The 20,431-nt window shown below is 39.4% G+C and overlaps 1 protein-coding gene across 2 annotated transcripts in view; it reads left to right on the top strand.

Annotated features, from left to right (window-relative positions):
• Positions 1 to 15,237, top strand: part of negr1 (neuronal growth regulator 1) — a 382,271-nt gene extending 367,034 nt beyond the window's left edge. For both annotated transcript variants that reach the window (XM_024377660.2, XM_024377658.2), the window contains one exon: positions 13,070 to 15,237. In XM_024377660.2, coding sequence (XP_024233428.1) covers positions 13,070 to 13,170 — 101 coding nt within the window. In that variant the 3' untranslated portion in view covers positions 13,171 to 15,237. The remainder of the gene's footprint in view (positions 1 to 13,069) is intronic.
• Positions 15,238 to 20,431: the final 5,194 nt, after the last annotated feature.

Genomic DNA, 20,431 nt, shown 5'->3' with positions numbered 1-20,431 from the left:
TTTTACTGCAAAAGTAGTTAAATTTATAGATATTGTAACACACCCCCTAAACTCAAAAGCTTCAGAATATTGTCTGGTTGGAAGGGGGGTGGGCAACATAAATTGCAGAAATTTGTAATACAAGTAAATAATCAGTTGTCTGCCCTACTTACACAAACAAACAGCATCAGGATATCTTAATGCACATTGGAAATATAGACCTGTAAACACAGAAACAATTGGCGGAAATATAAACTATGAATATTTATGATGAATATAAGCTTTACTTTTTGGTAGCTGATTAATAGACATCTTTCCAAGTCAAAGTTGCTCTCATTCAAGTGCTGTATGGTCCTGCCCAACAACAAAAAACATACAGCTACAAGTTTTTTGATATTGTGGCTATAGTAATCTAAATTGTCTCTATTGAAAACAAGTGGGCTGAGACAGTGAAAACTGTCACTTCTTTTCAGTCAGGTTTGTCTGTGGATTTTATGTTCAACCTCTTGCAATTGCATTGAGGCCCTCCTAGATTTGACTCAAAATCCATTATGGCATCCAAAATCCATTAAATGGTGGTTTAATCACCTCTATATACACTGAGAGTACAAAACATTAAGAACACCTGCTCTTTCCATGACTTAGACTATCCAGGTGAATCCAGGTGAAAGCTATGATCCCTAATTGATTTCACTTGTTAAAACTTGGTTGCAAATGGGTCTTCCAAATGGACAATGACCCCAAGCATACTTCCAAAGTTGTGGCAAAATGGCTTAAGGACAACAAAATCAAGGTATTGGAGTGGCCATCACAAAGGCCTGACCTCAATCCTATAGGAAATATGTGGGCAGAACTGAAAAAGTGTGTGCAAGCAAGGAGGCCTACAAACCCGACTCAGTTACACAAGCTCTGTCAGGAGGAATGGGCCGAAATTCACTCAACTAATTGGAGGAAGCTTGTGGAAGGCTACCCTAAACATTTGACCCAAGTTAAACAATTTAAAGGCAATGCTACCAAATAAAAATTGAGTGTATGTGTTCTTCTGACCCACTGGGAATGTGATGAAAGAAATAAAAGCTGAAATAAATCATTCTCTACTATTATTCTGAAATGTTACATTCTTAAAAGAAGTGGTGATCCTAATTGACCTAAGACAGGGAATTTTAAATGTATGTATGTAAACTTCTGATGTCAACTGTACACCTGTTCTGAAAGGCCCCAGAATCTGCAACACCACTAAGCAAGGGGCACCACCAAGCAAGCGTCACCATGAAGACCAAGGAGCTCTCCAAACAGGTCAGGGACAAAGTTGTGGAGAAAAAATATTTAAAAAATGTCCGAAACTTTGAACATCCCACGGAGCACCAAGAAATCATTATAAAAAAAATTGGAAAGAATATGGAACCACAACAAACCTGCCAAGAGAGGGCCGCCCACATACACTCACGGACGAGGCAAGGAGGGCATTAATCAGAGAGGCAACAAAGAGAGAAAGGATAACCCTGAAGGAGCTGCAAAGCTCCACAGCAGAGATTGGAGTATCTGTCCATAGGACCACTTTAAGCCATACACTCCACATAGCTTGGCTTTACGGAAGAGTGGCCAGAAAAAGCCATTGCTTAACTTCTTGGTGACTAGGGGGCAGTATTGAGTATCTGGGATGATTAAGGTGCCCACAGTAAACTGCCTGCTACTCAGCCATAAAAGCTAGAATATGCATATCATTGGTGTATTTGGATAGCAAACACTCTGAAGTTTCTAAAACAGTTTGAATGGTGTCTGTGAGTATATCAGAACTCATATGGCAGGCGAAAACCTGAGAAAAATCCAACCAGGAAGTGAGAAATCTGAGGTTTGTAGTTTTTCAACTCATTGCCATTACAATATACAGTGTCTGTGGGGTAATTTTGCACTTCCTAAGGCTTCCACTAGATGTCAACAGAATTTAGAACCTTGTTTGATGCTTCTACTGTGAAGGGTGGCCGAAGGATAGGGGATTGAGCCAGGTGTCTGGCAGATTGCCACGAACTCGTGACGCGCGGTCATGTGAAAGTTAGCTTTCGTTCCATTGCTTTTCTACAGACAAAGGAATTCTCCGGTTGGAACATTATTGAAGATTTATGATAAAAACATCCTAAAGATTGATTCTATACTTCGTTTGACATGTTTCTACGACCTGTAATATAACTTTTTGGACTTTTCGTCCGACCTTTCGGCTCGTTTGGATTTGTTTACCAAACGCACTAACAGAAGGAGGTATTTGGACATAAATATTATCAAACAAATGAGAAATTAAGGCTATTCCATGCGAGAAATTGCCAAGAAACTGAAGATCTCATACAACGCTATGTACTACTCCCTTCACAGAACAGCGCAAACCAGCTCTGACCAGAATATAAAGAGGAGTGGGAGGCCCCGGTGCACAACTGAGCAAGAGGACAAGTAGATTAGAGTGTCTAGTTTGAGAAACAGATGCCTCACAAGTCCTCAACTGGCAGCATCACTAAATAGTATCTGCAAATCACCAGTCTCATTGTCAACAGTGAAGAGGTGTCTCCAGGGTACTGTCCTTCTAGGCAGAGTTCCTCTATCCAGTGTCTGTGTTATTTTGCCCATCTTAATCTTTTACTTTTATTGGAAAGTCTGAGATATTGCTTTTTGTTACAACTCTGCCTAGATGGCCAGCACCCGGAGTCGCCTCTACACTGTAATTTTGATGTATGGTGTTATTATACATTTTGTATTGTAGACATGTCATGGTATAATACTGTTATTTGATGTACTGTTTTATGTAATTTCTTGTTAACAAACTATAGTTTTAGCAAGTCAGTAAGGACATCTACTTTGTGCATGACAGAAGTAATTCTTCCAACAATTGTTTACAGACAGATTATTTCACTTATAATTCACTGCATCACAATTCCAGTGGGTCAGAAGTTTACATACACTAAGTTGACTGTGCCTTTAAATATCCTGGACAATTCCAGAAAATAATGTCATGGCTTTAGAAGCTTCTGATAGGCTAATTGACATAATTTGAGTCAATTGGAGGTGTACCTGTGGATGTATTTCAAGGCCTACCTTCAAACTCAGTGACTCTTTGCATGACATCATGGGAAAATCAAAAGAAATCAGCCAAGACCTCAGAAGAAAAAAATTTAGACGTCCACAAGTCTGGTTCATCCTTGGGAGCAATTTCCATATGCCTGAAGGTACAACGTTCATCTGTACAAACGATAGTATGCAAGTATAAACAACATGGGACCATGCTGCCGTCATACCACTGAGTAAAGAGATGCGTTCTGTCTCCTAGAGATGAACGTACTTTGGTGCGAAAAGTGTACCTTGTGAAGATGCTGGAGGAAACAGGTACAAAAGTATCTCTTTCCACAGTAAAACGAGTACTATATCGACATAACCTGAAAGCCCGCTCAGCAAGGAAGAAGCCACTGCTCTAAAACTGCCATAAAAAAGCCACACTACGGTTTGCAACTGCACATGGGGACAAAGATCGTACTATTTGAAGAATTTTCCTCTGGTCTGATGAAACAAAATAGAACTGTTTGGCCATAATGACCATCGTTATGTTTGGAGGAAAAAGGGGGAGGCTTTCAAGCCGAATAACATCATCCCAACCGCGAAGCATGGGGGTGGCAGCATCATGTTGTGGGGGTGCTTTGCTGCAAGAGGGACTGGTGCGCTTCACAAAGTAGATGGTATCATGAGGTAGGGAAAGGGTGTGGATATACTGAAGCAACATCTCAAGACATCAGTCAGGAAGTTAAGGCTTGGTTTCAAATGCGTCTTCCAAATGGACAATGACCCCAAGCATATTTCCAAATATGTGGCAAAATGGCTTAAGTACAACAAAGTCAATGTATTGGAGTGGCCATCACAAAGCCCTGACCTCATTCCTATGAAAAATTTGTGGGCAGAATTGAAAAAGCGTGTGTGAACAAAGAGGCCTACAATCCTGACTCAATTACACCAGCTCTGTCAGGAAGAATTGGCCAACATTCACTCAACTAATTTTGGGAAACTTGTGGAAGGCTACCTGAAACGTTTGACCAAAGTTAAACCGTTTAAAGGCAATGCTACCAAATACTAATTGAGTGTATGTAAACTTCAGACCCACCGGGAATGTGATGAAAGAAAAAATTAAGCTGAAATAAAATATTCTCTCTACTATTATTCTGGCATTTCACATTCATAAAATAAAGTGGTGATGCTAACTGACTAAAGACAGGGATTTTTTACTGGAATTAAATGCCAGGAATTGTGAAAAACTGAGTTTAAGAGAAATCGTACAATGTCAAATTGGTGATGTTCAAAAATAGGTGTTGTTTTTTTAAACAGTTACAGATCCAGTTGCAGCGTGTTCATACAAATCTTTTTTAAGTGTGCTTCGGAGCTCAGCGAGATTTCTGTCATTTTCTGAAATAACACACACTCACTAAACCCTCCGGAAATAAGTCAGTTCTTAACATAAAGACTTAACTCAAAATTCTATAATTGCCTACCCCAAGGAGGATATGTGTTCACTTTCAGCTTCCTGTGTAAACCGGAAGTGCCTTAAAATGGTATCATAGGTGCTGTTTCGAAGGGTTAAAAAGGTCCGATCTTTTTAAAACTGCATATGTGTCATTAAGCAACCCTCATGAACAGAAATGTTTCTTTTGTTGATTGCTCTTCTCAAACAAAAGGACAGTATTTGTTCTCTGTAATAGCTATTTTAATTTGGAAAACGTAGTTTGATTACCAAGATTCTAATCTTTTGAAGGGTGTAAGACACTTGCATTTTCAAGAATGTTTAACTTCTTGGATATAGGGGGCGCTCTTTTAATTTATCGATAAAAAAATGTGCCCGTTTTAAGCGCAATATTTTGTCACGAAAAGATGCTTGACTATGCATATAATTGACAGCTTTGGAAAGAAAACACTCTAAGGTTTCCAAAACTGCAAAGATATTATCTGTGAGTGCCAGAGAACTCATGCTACAGGCGAAACCAAGATGAAACTTCAACCAGGAAATGGGCAGAATTTTTGAAGCTCTGTTTTCCTTGTCTCCTTATATGGCTGTGAATGCGCCGGGAATGAGCCTGCCCTTTCTGTCGTTTCTCCAATGTGTCTGCAGCATTGTGACGTATTTGTAGGCATATCATTGGAAGATTGGCCATAAGAGACTACATTTACCAGGGGTCCGCCCGGTGTCCTTTGTCTAAATTGGTGCGTAAATCTACAAGCTGCACGCAGTCATCCAGTGATTGAGCGGAGAGAGGAGGCTTTCAACGAACGATATATCATGAAGAGATATGTGAAAAACACCTTGAGGATTGATTCTAAACAACGTTTACCATGTTTCAGTCGATATTATGGCAGCGCCATAAGATGCCACCTTTCCAAAAGTCAGTTTGTCAAATTTCTTCCCTGCTAGAGCTGCCCCGGTCAACTGTAAGTATAATGTGAAGTGAAAACATCTAGGAGCAACAACGGCTCAGCCGTGAAGTGGTAGGCTAAGTGGTAGGCCACACAAGCTCAACACTCACTACCGAGTTATTGTGGAACTGGGATTCCTGGGAGTGCATTCTGATGGGGAGAATCAAAGGTAAAGGAATATTTATAATGCTATTTCTGACTGATGTTGACTCCACAACATGGCGGATATCTCTTTGGCTGTTTTGGTCTCTGAGCACTGTACTCAGATTATTGCATGGTATGCTTTTTTGAAATCTGACACAGCGGTTGCATTAAGGAGAAGTTTATCTAAAGTTCCATGTTTAATAGTTGTATCTTTTATCAATGTTTATTATGAGTATTTCTGTAAATTGATGTGGCTCTGCAATATCACCGCATGTTTTGGAACTACAGAACATATCACACCAGTGTGAAATGAGATTTTTGGATATAAATATATACTTTATCGAACAAAGCATACATGTATTGTGTAACATGAAGTCCTATGAGTGTCATCTGATGAAGATCATCAAAGGTTAGTGATTCATTTCATCTATATTTCTGCTTTTTGTGACTCCTCTCTTTGGCTGGAAAAATGGCTGTGTTTTTTTCTGTGACTTGGTGGTGACCTAACATAATCGTTTGTGGTGCTTTCACTGTAAAGCCTTTTTGAAATCAGACACTGTGGCTGGATTAACGAGAATTTATCTTTAAAATGATGTGAAATACTTGTATGCTTGAGGAATTTTAATTATGAGATTGTTGTTGTTTTGAACTTGGCGCCCTGCTCTTTCACTGGCTGTTGGCGGGGTGGGACGCTACCGTCCCGAATATCCCAGAGAGGTTAAAGAAAAAAATAAGCAATCACGTTTGGTTTTTGCCAAAAGGCATGTGGGAGACTCCCAAACATATGGATTTTTTGTATTTTATTTTACCCTTATTTAACTAGACAAGTCAGCTAAGAACAAATTCTTATTTTCAATGACGGCCTAGGAACAGTTGGTTAACTGCCTTGTTCAGCGGCAGAATGACAGATTTTTACCTTGTCAGAAAGTACTCTGGTCAGATGAGTCTAAAATTTAGCTTTTTGGCCATCAAGGGAAACGCTATGTCTGGCGCAAACCCAACACCTCTCATCACCCGAGAAAACCATGTTGTTTATCATTGGCAGGGACTAGGAAACTGGTCAGAATTGAACGAATGATGGCTGGCGCTAAATACAGGGAAATTGCTGAGGGTAACCTGTTTCAGTCTTCCAGAGATTTGAGACTGGGACGGAGGTTCACCTTCCAGCAGGGCAAGGACCCTAAGCATACTGCTAAAGCCACACTCAAGTGTTTAAGGGGAAACATTTACATTTCTTGGAATGGCTTAGTCAAAGCCCAGACCTCAGTCCAATTGAGAATCTGTGGTATGACTTCAATATGGCTGTACACCAGTGGAACCCATCCAACTTGAAGGAGCTGGAGCAGTTTTGCCTTGAAGAATGGGCAAAATTCAAACATCCCAGTGGCTAGATGTGCCAATACATACTCCAAGAGACTTGCAGCTGTAATTGCAGCAGAAGGTTGCTCTACAAAGTATTGACTTTGGGGAGGTGAATAGTTATGCACGCTCATATTTTCATTTGTTTTGTCTTATTTCATGTTTGTTTCAAAATAAAAAATATTTTGCATCTTCAAAGTGGTAGGCATGTTGTGTAAATCAAATGATACGAACCCCCCCCCCAAAATCCATTTTAATTCCAGGTTGTAAGGAAACAAAATAGGGAAAATGAATTATATCGCAAGCCACTGCATCAAAGGCTGATGGACATTGTCCTACGGCCACATCGGGACCTGGGAAGACGACTTGGAGAAGGTATAGGTGCAGCACTATAGACAGAGCCACCCACCTCATTATGTTCAACCAGGGTACGATGAGCAGACAGTGGCACTGGCTGCAGTACAGTGGACAGCGGCACTCAGTTCGACACTGTGGAAGGCTGCACTATCTTCAGCACCAGGCCAGCCGAAGTCGGCCCCACAGGTCTGCTCACCCAACACACCTGTGCAGAATTACTAATCAGCACACATGCAAGCATTCCCTAATCAACCGACCGGCACAAAAGTGCAGCCTGGACCTCACTCAAGTGAGGCAGTTAGGAAGACAGCCACAGCGTGCCTACTCGCCCACTTACACTGTTTTTCGCGCTCGCCTTCCACAGACTCATCAGAAGGAGAGTTACGGACTCTGCCAGTGAGGCCACACCGCCGCAAGAGTCTACAGGTGGCCGCCATCTTTAACCACCCTCTTGCCTGAATGGTTGTGGACTAGAATGCCAGAGACGCTAAGAGCCAAAATAAAAGCATCTGAAACATGAACTCATTTGTTGTGTTTACTCATTGCCGCTTGTGTAGTTGGGCACAGCCCACTCCTCCTGACAGGCACCATATGGCAACTCCAGAGCAGACAGCCAAGATAGGATCGTGGACATGTTTTGTTTTTTTAAGATAAAAAAATATTACTTTTTTTATGTGCCAGCTCAACCCAAACAGCAAAGAGTGCACCGGAACATCCCTATGCCCATCAGAAATGCAGTGAGCCAGTGGAAGGTTACGTTAAATTCAGGCAGCCATATTGGACTAGCAATGAATCAAAGCGTATTTCTAAATAATGAGGTGATGGCAGCAGTGTATGTGCAAAGTTTTAGACTAATCCAATGAGCCATTGCATTTCTGTTCAAAATTGTGTATCAAGACTGCCCAAATGTGCCTAATTGTTTTATTATACATTTTTAAGTTCATAACTGTGTACTCTCCTCAAACAATAGCATGGTATTATTTCATTGTAATAGCTACTGTAAATTGGACAGTGCAGTTAGATTAACAAGAATTTAAGCTTTCTGCCAACATCAGATATGTTTATGTCCTGGAAAATGTTCTTGTTACTTAGCCTATGTTAGCACAACCGTCCTGCGGGGGGGGAACACCGATCCTGTAGAGGTTTTAACTTCCTGACTGATGTCTTGAGATGTTGCTTCAATATATCCACATCATTTTCCGTCCTCATGATGCCATCTATTTTGTGAAGTGCACCAGTCCCTCCTGCAGCAAAGCACCCCCACAACATGAAGCTGCCACTCCCGTGCTTCACGGTTGGGATGGTGTCCTTCGGCTTGCAAGCCTTTTTCCTCCAAACATAACGATGGTCATTATGGCCAAACAGTTCTATTTTTGTTTCATCATACCAGAGGACATTTCTCCAAAAAGTACGGCTGTTGCAAACCGTCTGGCTGTTTTATGGCGGTTTGGAGCAGTGGCTTCTTCCTTGCTGAGCGGCCTTTCAGGTTATGTCGATATAGGACTCGTTTTTACTGTGGATATCGATACTTTTGTACCGGTTTCCTCCAGCATCTTCAGAAGGTCCTTTGCTGTTGTTCTGGGATTGATTTGCACTCTTCATACCAAAGTACATTCATCTCTAGGAGACAGAATGCGTCTCCTTCCTGAGCGGTATGACGGCTGCATGGTCCCATGGTGTTTATACTTGCATACTATGTTTTATACAGATGAACGTGGTAACTACAGGCGTTTAGAAATTGCTCCCAAGGATGAACCAGACTCGTGGAGTTTTTTTTTCTGAGGTCCTGGCTGATTTCTTTTGATTTTCCCATAATGTCAAGAAAATAGGCACTGAGTTTGAAGGTAGGCCTTGAAATACATCTACAGGTACACCTCCAATTGACTCCAATTATGTCAATTAGCCTATCAGAAGCTTCCATGACATCATTTTCTGGAATTTTCCAAACTATTTAAAGGCACAGTCAATTTAGTGTATGTAAACTTCTGACCCACTGGAATTGTGATTCAGTGAATTATAAGTTAAATAATCTGTCTGTAAACAATTGTTGGAAAATTTACTTGTGTCATGCACAAAGTAGATATCCTAACCGACTTGCCAAAACTATAGTTTGTTAACAAGAAATTTGTGAGGTGGTTGAAAAACAAGTTAATGACTCCAACCTAAGTGTATGTAAACTTCCGACTTCAACTGTATATACAGATGACGTCAGAAGTTTACACATTTCTGGTTAACATACTATAGTTTTGGCAAGTCTGTTAGGACATCTACTTTGTGCATTACACAAGTAATTTCGAACATTTCACCCTCCCTAGGAGATAGGGTGACCTCAACAATTTATTGTTGAAATGAGAGGCTGACTGGATCTTTAATTTAAAGACCCTTGCTCCCTTCGGTCTCAACGTAGACTTTGATCTGAAGCCGAATAATCTTGTGATTCTTGTGATTTTGCTATTGTAAATGTTTGTAGGCTTATGTAGCCAAATTGTAGCTATGATTGGAAATTATCCATTTATGTTTTTTTATACTATTTTAATATATGAGAATTAATCAATGATATCAGCCCACACCCGGCCATGATTAAAGACACCTGTGTGTCTTTTGACACTATATAAATGAGTCATCCCGCAGTGTTTGTCATTATACCCTGATGAAAACAGCATGTCTCTCGAAACTTTGGACATAAACATTTTTGCGTCTGAGCTCCTAGAGTGTTTGGCTCTCCTTTATTGTTTTATGTATTCGCCGCATGTGACAAATACAATTTAATTTGATTTGATTTTTAGAGTCGATAACAATAGCACAACATCAAAAGACGTGTAACTATATGTATTGTTGTCAGGCAGGACCATACAGCACTAAATGAGAGCAACTTTGACTTAGAAAGTTCTCTCGCTGCCAAAACTTTGATATGTCCGCATATTTTATCTCTGTGCTTACAGGTCTATATTTCTAGGAGGCATTAAGATACCCTAATGTTGTTCGGTTTGTGTATGTAGGACAGACAATTGACTATTTGTATTCCTATTTTTTTACAAAATCAGAGATTGCAATATTGGGTTACATGAGCTTATGTGGCCCACCACCCTCCAGCCTGGCATCATTCTGGATGTTTTGAGTTTATAGGTCACAATAGCTATAAATGTAACCACTTTTGCAGTACAATTTTTTTTCACAACCATCCTTTTCATTAATGGGAGACATTAGAGATTGAAAACAAATAATGGTTGTGTTTTGTTCTACCTCAGGTATGGGTATCTAAAAAATGTGGATGCCGTGCCACTAGCCTATTTCCTTTCAGAACGCGCTTTTCTCTGAACAGGCTTGATTCATCGCCTTGTTTTCTGTGTGATATATTGTCTAGGATTCTAGTGCTTCATTGTAGCTTTGCTGATGTACATGCACAATTATCTCTCTCTCTCTCTCCCTTTCCCCCTCCCCTCTCCATCCCTCCCTCCCATTCCCTTCATGTTAAAAGCTGAGAGGAATCGTGTTCGAGGCAGATCCTGGTTGGGGAGTTAATTAAAATGGCAAGTTGCAACCCACACAGTCAAAACAATGGATGCCCGGTTTAGAAAAGGCGCAGGGGGATATTAAACAAGCACAAAATAAAGCACTGCTTAGAAGCAGGTAATATAGACTCTCTTTAATTACTTCTGCTAGAGAAGGGTATGGTGTTTGTTGGCACACTTGACTGTAGACCAGAAGAAACACTCAGGATAGATGTTATTATTATGCACATGTGCTTAAAAAAAGAGGCTAAAAAGAAAATTGTACAGGAGATTACGCTGATTGTGCTTTTGACCCAGCAGCCATGCCATGCCATGTCCACAGCTCGGATAAGGAATCCTATAGCCGAGAAGGGAAAGAGGATCTGCTTATATGGCCCCCGAATTATTTTGTTAGCATGGCTGCACAATGCACACTCAAGCTCCGGCAATAGGGCCATGCAGGACATGAGCTGTTGCCATGGTAACCAGCTCGGCTCTAGCAGCCCAGGAAAACTGTGTCATTATCCTCCGCTATGGATGGGAGCAAAGCGAGGAAGAGAGAGGCTGCAGTCCACAGCCTGCTCATGCATCTTACAAACCCCATCACAATTTGCACAATTTTCTCTCCTCTATTCAAACCTTTCTTTTTTTGCTTTCCATTTGTTGGAGAGTACAGTTTTCACAGTAATAGGTAAACAACAAGCATAATACCAGAGCAAAATTCAGGACAGATAGCAGGCTGAAATGGGATGTGTAGCTTTTCACATTTGCTGTCAAATTTCTGAAATTCACAAAAATAACTGTCACCGCCAAGTTATGTGAACACCAACCAATTGAAATATGTACTACACTTTCCTGTCATTAAGCAACTCACCACATGACACTAAGATATATAATCCATTACAGGATCTTATGGAATTCAAACACAAAATAAATTGACAACAGCTCAACATGATATTGATCCTCAACATATAAAATACAGATGTGTGTGGACAAATCTGAAGACATTTGTGGAAGTTGTTGCAATGTGTGTTTGCTTGTGTGTATGTAAGAGAGTAAGTAACTGCTTGCGTATACACCATGTATATGCAAACCAAAGTCCACATCGGAGGAATTACATTCTGAACTAATTACATAGGTGTGTAAATAGAGGCACCCTACTGTGATGTACTGTGCTCCACATGATTTCCCCAGGTAGAGCTGAGCCTGCCGGGTAGCACGTGTGTGTGTCTGTGTGTGATCCTCCCCCTCCCTCAAAATGAAAGCCTTTCCATTCCCTCCTACTCTGAAGCATCTCTCCAGAGACCAGAGAGATGTGTTTGCTCATGAAGCACCACTGTACTAGTGTCCACTGGTCAGGATCAGAATTTCCTTGGGAACAGCAGATGGCACAGCTGCGACTGATTAACACATTCAAATACCACATTCATGTAGCATTTGTTGCTTCCTTCCCTCATCTCCTTCTTCCCTTGTTGCCTATTTTACCTACGGTGTCAATATCAGTCACACGTATGTTTCCGCATACATGAAAGAACTCAATAGAGGGAAGGAATATGGTTGAAACATTCATTGAGATGTCAAAATGCAGCCTTTTAAGAGTGTATTTGATCTTGGCCATATTCTATTTAAATGCAGAGCCCTTCATCACACCCTCATAAAATGTGTCTGTCCCAAAGTATTTTCCTCTTTTGACTATTGGATTAGTCATCTTTCTTTTCAGGCAGGGGTCCTAAATGTGTGATATATACTTGACACTCGAATTTGACCAGACAGTGAACAGAGTAGCAAGTGTTTACGTTTGTACTGGTAACATACTGTAGTCTGGCTATTTTGGGTTCTTTCCACTGGTCAGGATCATAATTTCCTTAGAAAGCAGAGAGCACAGCTGTGTCTGACTAGTACATTCAAACGCCACATTCAAGTAGAATTAGTTGCTTCTTTTCCTCCTCTCCTCATTACCTGTTACCTCTTGTAACTGTTACCTACTGTGTCAATATGAGAGTCACATGTGTGTTTCCACATATATAAAAGGACTCAATAGAGGGAAGGAATATGGTTTAAACATGAATTGAGGTGTCAAAATGCAGGGTTTTAAGAGTGTCTTAACACAGCAAGAACAGTGTTTCTTGGAACAGAATGGATTTGTTTGTCATCTAACTCACACTCTTCATAAGAGCTTAGGTAAACGGTAGCAGTTATTGGTGGTTTGCTAACGACTGAAACAAATGACTGAACAAAAAGAGGTGTGGTGTGGTGAAAGTGCAATCATACTAATCAGTGTGTCTCTTGTTTCCTGCCCGCAGCGCCAAACACTGCGCCGTATGGGAGTACAGGAAGAGCGGAAGTCCTGCTGGCCTGTCGGTACCTGATCCTGGCTCTCTCCTCCTTCATCAGTGTGTACTAGTGGAAGGGCAGCCATACACAATGACTGTAAAGAGCCCTTCAAGCATTTATGAATCCTTTGACAATGCTCATGTCTGGATCAAATCTGGTACAGTTTGTTGAAAGCAGTGTGGGATATAATCAGCATTACTTATGTGGGGATGATCGTTTTATTTCTGTTGAATTTCTCATCATGTAAATACTTAAAAATCGTTAGTTTTTTTTATTTTGATTGTCCACTTTGTGAATCAGTGCTCATTGTCCCCTTTCAAAGACCATGAAAGCTCCGAAATGAGTTATTTTATTATTCTCTCACCAGGAGGTGGTGATGCGGAAATTGACATTTTCATCTCAGTTTTTGTAAATGGCTCAAAAGATGCCATTTTGTGTCCCTCAATACATCAATGCATCATTTCCATACCAATGTTGGCCAGTATTGAAAGTATACAGGGTTAAAAAGGAAAGCATCATTTTAGATACCATTCATTACAAATGAAGGTTAGAGCATGGTAGAATGATGACATATTTTGAGATGTGCTGTTATAATAATACAATAACTGAAATGCTGCGCAATAGACATTGGAAAGGGAACATTTCAGACATATTTGATCTTGGCCATATTCTATTTGAATCCAGAGCCTTTCATCACACCCCCATAACATGTTCTCTGTCCCAAATAATTTTTCCTCTTTTGACTATTGGAATAGTACTCTTTCTTTTCAGGCAGGGGTCCTAAATGTATGATATAACTTGACACTCATATTTGACCAGGCAGTGAACAGAGTAGCAAGTGTTTACATTAGTACTGGTAACATACTGTAGTCTGGGGGGTAATATAATTTACATAATTACCATTTCATCAGAAAATAGCTCACTCATTTTCAATACTGAAGGGAAGACAGTTTTCCTCTCTGAGGACAATACAGTATAAGTTTACAGTTTTTCATTTGTATTTCTATGGTTTGAGAGAGATGCGTTTACAAGTTTACAGAGGTCCTGAACATGAAGAGGAAGACCTCTGATGAAGGGATACTTAGGTATTAGTAAAGATCTTCCAATATAGTAACTTTTAAGACAACATTTAACACTGACTAACTCTGGATCTAGATAGATGGAAATACTTTCCATCCCGAAATTGACAAATAACGTTAGCCTTCTAATTTAAGATCAAACATTTAAATAACCAAAATGGGATTGGTAAATGGAGGATAAAGAGGATTTATGCATTATGATGTGTTTCAGTTTGAGTTTTATGAATCATATCTTCCATAGGACAAGGGAATTATGTCTGCCAACTTCTTAAAACACAGATTGGTCTAATGAACAAAACGTGTACTATAAAACCGGAGACAACATAGCCATCGAGATATAAATCTGAAAGCACAAATACTGTACTTGCTGTTATTTTTGATTGTGTAGTGTTTTGTTTTTAAAATATATAGTGAAGACATTTTTGTTTGATTAATTTTCTGTTTTTATTATTTTGTTTTTACTGGAATTGTTTTCAGCCTGTTTTGTGGTATATGAAAATACTGCACCATATAATCTTGTTTAAATGTAAGTATGATGCAAAATGGGTCAGAAATATATTTATTATCTTCCTTTGTGAAAACACTGTAAAAAAAACAACAACAAAAAAACGATTTAAAACGTGAATCTGGATATGTGAAATTATTTCAATGAAGCACAGTATGGCATAGTTTATAATGTTGTCAATTAATTTAGATGCCATCACTGTTGTTGATTCTTGTCAAAACAATAGATTAAAAAAGAGATGTTTGCAATCTAATTATCTACTTTTTGAAACTGAGGTGGTGTGAACCAATATAACAGTATTATAGAAATGAGTAAATTGTGTGTATATTTGGAGAAAATAGGATTCCTTTTGATCTTATTGGTAGAGCCGGTGTGTAGTTTAGTTTTCACACACTTGTTTGATGATGTGCAGAGAGTATGATTGTGCTGCATGTCAAAATTAACCTGTGTTTTAAGGTGGCCAGTTTACAAATAATCAATACTTTTATGGGTAAAACCAGTTTTAAGAATGTTTCAGCTCTATGACAAAAAAAGAGCATTGCATACTAAAACTCACCAGGCTACATCCATTTGTGTTTTGTTTGAATCTAACTTGAGTATTTATGTGACAATACTGTGTTGCTATTTTCAAGTCTTAGTAAGAGTGGCACATTGGTGACAGCATGGAGTGTGTTGGTTGCCTGTCTAAGCAGCTCAGAACATGGAATTATTTCTTCATGTAAAATGTACTGTGTGTTCATTATTTTTGATTATACAATTTGGCATTAACCAAGACCATTTATATAGTCACTATTATTTGCAATTTCCTGATGTTTCCTGATGTTAACAGACTTAAAATGACACATTTGAGTTAAAGAGCAACTGCCCCTAAAAAACAACTTCTCCTTTTAAAAACAGCCTATGCGGTATCGATTTGAGTAAATAGGATAATTTTGGTCATAAAGTCAGTCTTGTCCAAAACCAAGATTTGCGAGATGATAGGGGAAAAAAGTATGTAACGGAATGAAGGGTACCGTAATGGTTTTCCTTGGGTTGGGTTCATTTCAATCCTGCCCACAGCTGGCAGCACTCAAGTAATCATTAATTCAGAGTGCAGCTGCACGCGGACCGATCTTAATGCCCATGGTCAATTTGGTTTGACTTCGATATCCCTATAGGGCATTTCAATATCTCAGAATTTCAAAAACTTAACCTCAAACCAACAATAAATTGTAGAAATTCATATACAAATATTGAAAGCATTTAATGAGACTTAAAGGTGTCCAACATAAAAATATTGTCCCATTTACATTGTGTAATTTTTTGACAGATCCTAACTAGCCCCAAAGATAGGATATCCAAAGTCAAACCAACTCTGCCAGAGTCTCACACCAGCCAGCTGAAGCTAATTGGTGAATGAAGTTGGCTAGCAATAGCTAGCCTAGGCAATTTGAAGTTACAAGACCTGGTTAGACTGTTTCAAGTTATCTAGAACAGGATTTGCCAAACTCGGTCCTGGGACCCCCCTGGGTGCATGTTTTGAGTGAATGTGCAAACACTTGCCACGTGTGAACACACGTTTTTTTTTCTTCACAAAAGTAGTGCTGTATTAGCGGACCGATATAGCTATCTGTAGCACAGGTAAACAAAAAAATTATAAATGAGCCCTCCCCCCTCCATCTATTGAGATGTTTCATAGACAGGTGTTTGATGCGGACACCACTGTGCCACAGTCCACTATACCAATCCAGTATGCATTTGGGTAAAAAGCTTGTGCTGTTTAAATAAGAGTAACATACCTGGGTCATGTTCATTAGGGCACACAACAGAAGAGAAAAAAAACACTTTAAAATGTTTTGCAATGGATAACTAAATTGAGTGTTTCTTATTGGACAGGAAGGAACTGGGTTTCTTTTTTGACAAAGACATATTAACATGACATTTCCACTCTAACTTTAAGAGGTGGGTCACAACAACAGTTGTAATTTCAACAGAGGATAATCCAAATCAGAGTACATTTGAAAACCAAGGTTGTGTTTATTAGGCTTCAAGAGGAATGAACCATGTTCATTCCTCACTTTGTCAAAAATGAGGCCCTGGCACACATCTGCAGAGGTTATCCCCCTGTGAATAAGGTGACCTGTCTCTGTGCTAGCTGTTAACAGAAAATCATTCAGCTTTCACATTTCAGATAAGAGGATATTTAAGTATTCATGCAATTACGACCAGGCCAAGCTCTGACTTTTCCCTTGAGTTTTACCACTGCAGTATTGGGGACGACTTCAAAGAGTGCTCTTCAACTCACCTGATATTGTGATAATCCCTCAATTTAAATGTTCAACGCTTTGAATACAGAATAGAAGGCATTGTTTTGAATAATGAAACAACAGCTGTCAAATGAGTCCACAAGGGGAACAAGTAATGTACTGAATGTGCCTTTAAAGTATTTAAATAATACGTTAAATACCATATCCTAGCCTCATTTATAAAACAATTATTGCACCTCTAGATAAGGCCTTTGGAGAAGGGTAATTTACAGGGCGTAAGTATTTCAACAATATCAAAAGATTCATGATTGCTTAATCATTCCATATCTTGAATTTGCTGTATGTTATCGCTTAAATATCACCAGTCATATTAAGCTTTTCAATAATCCAATCAATGTGCTACATGCAGGTTAAGCTCATTTGATCAGATGTGGATAATTTCCCCCATTTTTCCCCCCATTTTGTCTGCACCTATTTGCTTGTATTGGGTTTATGTGGTAAAATGTAAAAAATAAAAATAAATGATCAGGCTTCATACAGTGTTTCATTGCAGTATGCTGTGAAAACAGTTTATTTCTTGTAGATAGTATAATAGTTACATTCCAAGTAAAATACAGTAAAACAACACTCAGTTAGTCTAAAGCATCCTCAGCAAAAATCAATCCACATCGTTATAGAAAGTCAATGAGAGCATGGGCAAACCTATTTAAGTGTGAATTTATTGATTACTGATTACCCTTGCATGGCTCCCGAGTGGCACAGCGGTCTAAGGCACTGCATCTCAGTGCTAGTGGTGTCACTACAGACCATGGTTTGATCCTGGCCATGATCAGGAGTCCCATAGGGCGGCGCACAATTGGCCCAGCATCGTCCGGGTAAGGGGTGGGTTTGGCCGGGGTAGACCATTGTAAAATAAGAATTTGCTCTTAACTGACTTGTCTAATTAAAAAATTACTCCACAATACTCAGACCTCAGGAAAGATACGATTTTTTATGTTATATCGTTGGTGTGCATCTCTGAGCGATGTTCTTTCAATTCCTGGGGTCATTTTATTGTGTATCTGAGCTATTGCCTTTCAAGCAGACAAAACTCGTCATGCCAATGGATAGAAAAGCATTTGGCGTGTTAGTCATTTATCAGACTCTCTCTACAATTAGTGAAGTTTTCAGACCCCAAAAGTAGAATAATGTCCATTGAATCACAGTGCCAAAACTGAAGTGCGTGGCCACTCCCGATTGTTATCTCATCAACACACACGATAGTAATTAAAACAGCATCGTTTGTAAGTCTACTATTGTCTTGTAAGACATGTGTAATGGAGTTAAGAACATACCATAACCTCACTCCACAGCTAGCTTGAAATGTCCCGATGGCGCATCTTCTGTATAGTTAGAACAGTTTATATTTTGTCATGCGGGCGGTCACGTGTGTTGCGAGGTAGAGGACGCTGGTTCAAGCCCAGTCAAAGGCAAGTTCAGGGAGGCAAAGCTTTTATGCTAATCTAGCACACTGGCGCCGGTTATACAATCATACTAAATGACCTGGAAGAGTTATTTTAAACCTGTTTATGCTATGTCAAAATTTGAGAATTTATATTGGTGACTGTTACTCAGGCTTTGAGTATTGAAAACAGTTTATTTCTTGTCCTCGAACAACTTGCTATTGCTTGATTGGCAGTATGAGAGGATATGCTGTTGTTTATCGAGATGATTAGGATGCTGTCCGGCCTCTTTCTCTCTTGCTTTTGCCTAGCTCTTCACAAAGGAATCTGTTGGCTGAGTGAATGGAGAATGGCCAGAGCCGTTCTGAGAGAAGCGATTCCTCTGACCCTGCGGTTAATAAAATCCTTCCTGTGCCTTTGTCAATTTTTACTGGCCGATTTTGTCAAACGCTGGAGGTGCTGCCTGCTCGGGCCCTCTGTGTCCACTCCCTGAGCAGCATACTGAGTAAAAACCTCTGTGTTTTTAAAGTACTCACATTCAACTCAGTGAATACGCTTGTAGCACAGCAGGCAAGAGCTCTCCTCGCCCCTGTCAACCCAAGCCACAGACCCCTTCTACATTTTTGATAACTGATCTTCAGGCGAGTCTTCATACAGCATTGTGTGGTGGAAAATAGTAATGTAAAAAATATATCTATATGGTTTGCAGCATCTGTCTTGAACTTTTCAAATTGTCCATTTTTTATTTGTGAGTGGCATGAATGTATCTCGCTGTTGATAGTATCCTTTTCGACAGTACAATAGCTGCTAAAAAGTGGAACATGTGGCTTTAAAAGGCATACTATGAAGTATTTGTCAATCTCTCCCTCAATACTTTCACTGAGCTGGAAAATAAGTTAGCAAGGCACTGATGCAGAGACTCCGATAATGCTACATTTTAAAGCAAGCTATCTAATCATAGATAGTCTCCATGTGCAGTTGATGACTGAATCGCAAAGTGAGAAATGTTTGTATGTAAACTTTGAGAGCAATTGTCAGTTTCAAAAAGGACCAAGCAGGGTGTTGTATAAAAAATATCACTATGAAACTAAATACAGTACAATCCAATTTGTTTTTTGTTATTGTGCCTCTGATGGCACATTTTATTGTTTCATACTGAATGATATGGCAATTCCTGAGTTCTTGCCATGATGATCTTTAAATCATTGATTTAATCATAACCAACAACCACATGATGTTGAGTGTAAGAGGGAACAATTTATGACATTTCACTGAACCATTAGTTTCTATGGAATGAAGCACAGAGTAGACAACAATTTGCTTTTTCACCCAGGCAACCTTTCAAAATCAACACACTATCATTATTTATTCGAAATTTGTGACATGCACACGAAAAATACACTTTTTTGTTTGTATTACAAGATTTTCATCACAACACATTTAATGTGTATTACACAATCTTCTTTATAAGGCATTTGTGTACATTATACGAATTCCAATTTGTTGTGGCTAACGTTAACTTGACTAGCTAGGTGGCTAATGTTAGCTAGGCTAGGGGTTAAGGTTAGACTTAGGAGTTAAGGTTAGAGTTAGGGGCTAGGGTTAGAGGTTAGGTAACATGCTAGCTAAATAGTTAAGGGTTAAGGTTAGGGTTAAGGTTGGGAAGGTTAGGGGAAGGGTTAGCTAACATGCTAAGTAGTTGCAAAGTAGCTAAAATGCAAAAGTTGTCGGTGATGAAATTCAAACACGTAACCTTTGGGTTGCTAGACATTCGCATTATACATCGACCAACCTCCTTCCTATTTTATCTGTCTTAATTAAGTAACCTACCATATTTATCTGTGATTGAAAATCGTGTACTGTACACTAAAATATTGACTTTTTTGTGTGCCTGTCACGAATTTCCAATTAGCAAGTCTATTTCCCAATAATCTCTGATACTGGGGTCTTCGAAATATGAGGTGCAGCATTTCCTTGTCTTATATATCTTTCTCTCTGTACATATGTTTATTTCATTATTTCCTTTTTTTTTACAACGATGTTGATGATTATGTGGAGT

The sequence above is a fragment of the Oncorhynchus tshawytscha genome, linkage group LG18, assembly GCF_018296145.1.
Source record: "Oncorhynchus tshawytscha isolate Ot180627B linkage group LG18, Otsh_v2.0, whole genome shotgun sequence".
Taxonomy (NCBI): Eukaryota; Metazoa; Chordata; class Actinopteri; order Salmoniformes; family Salmonidae; genus Oncorhynchus; species Oncorhynchus tshawytscha.
Note: the sequence above shows the minus strand (reverse complement) of the source record. Positions and strands in the feature narration are given on the sequence as shown.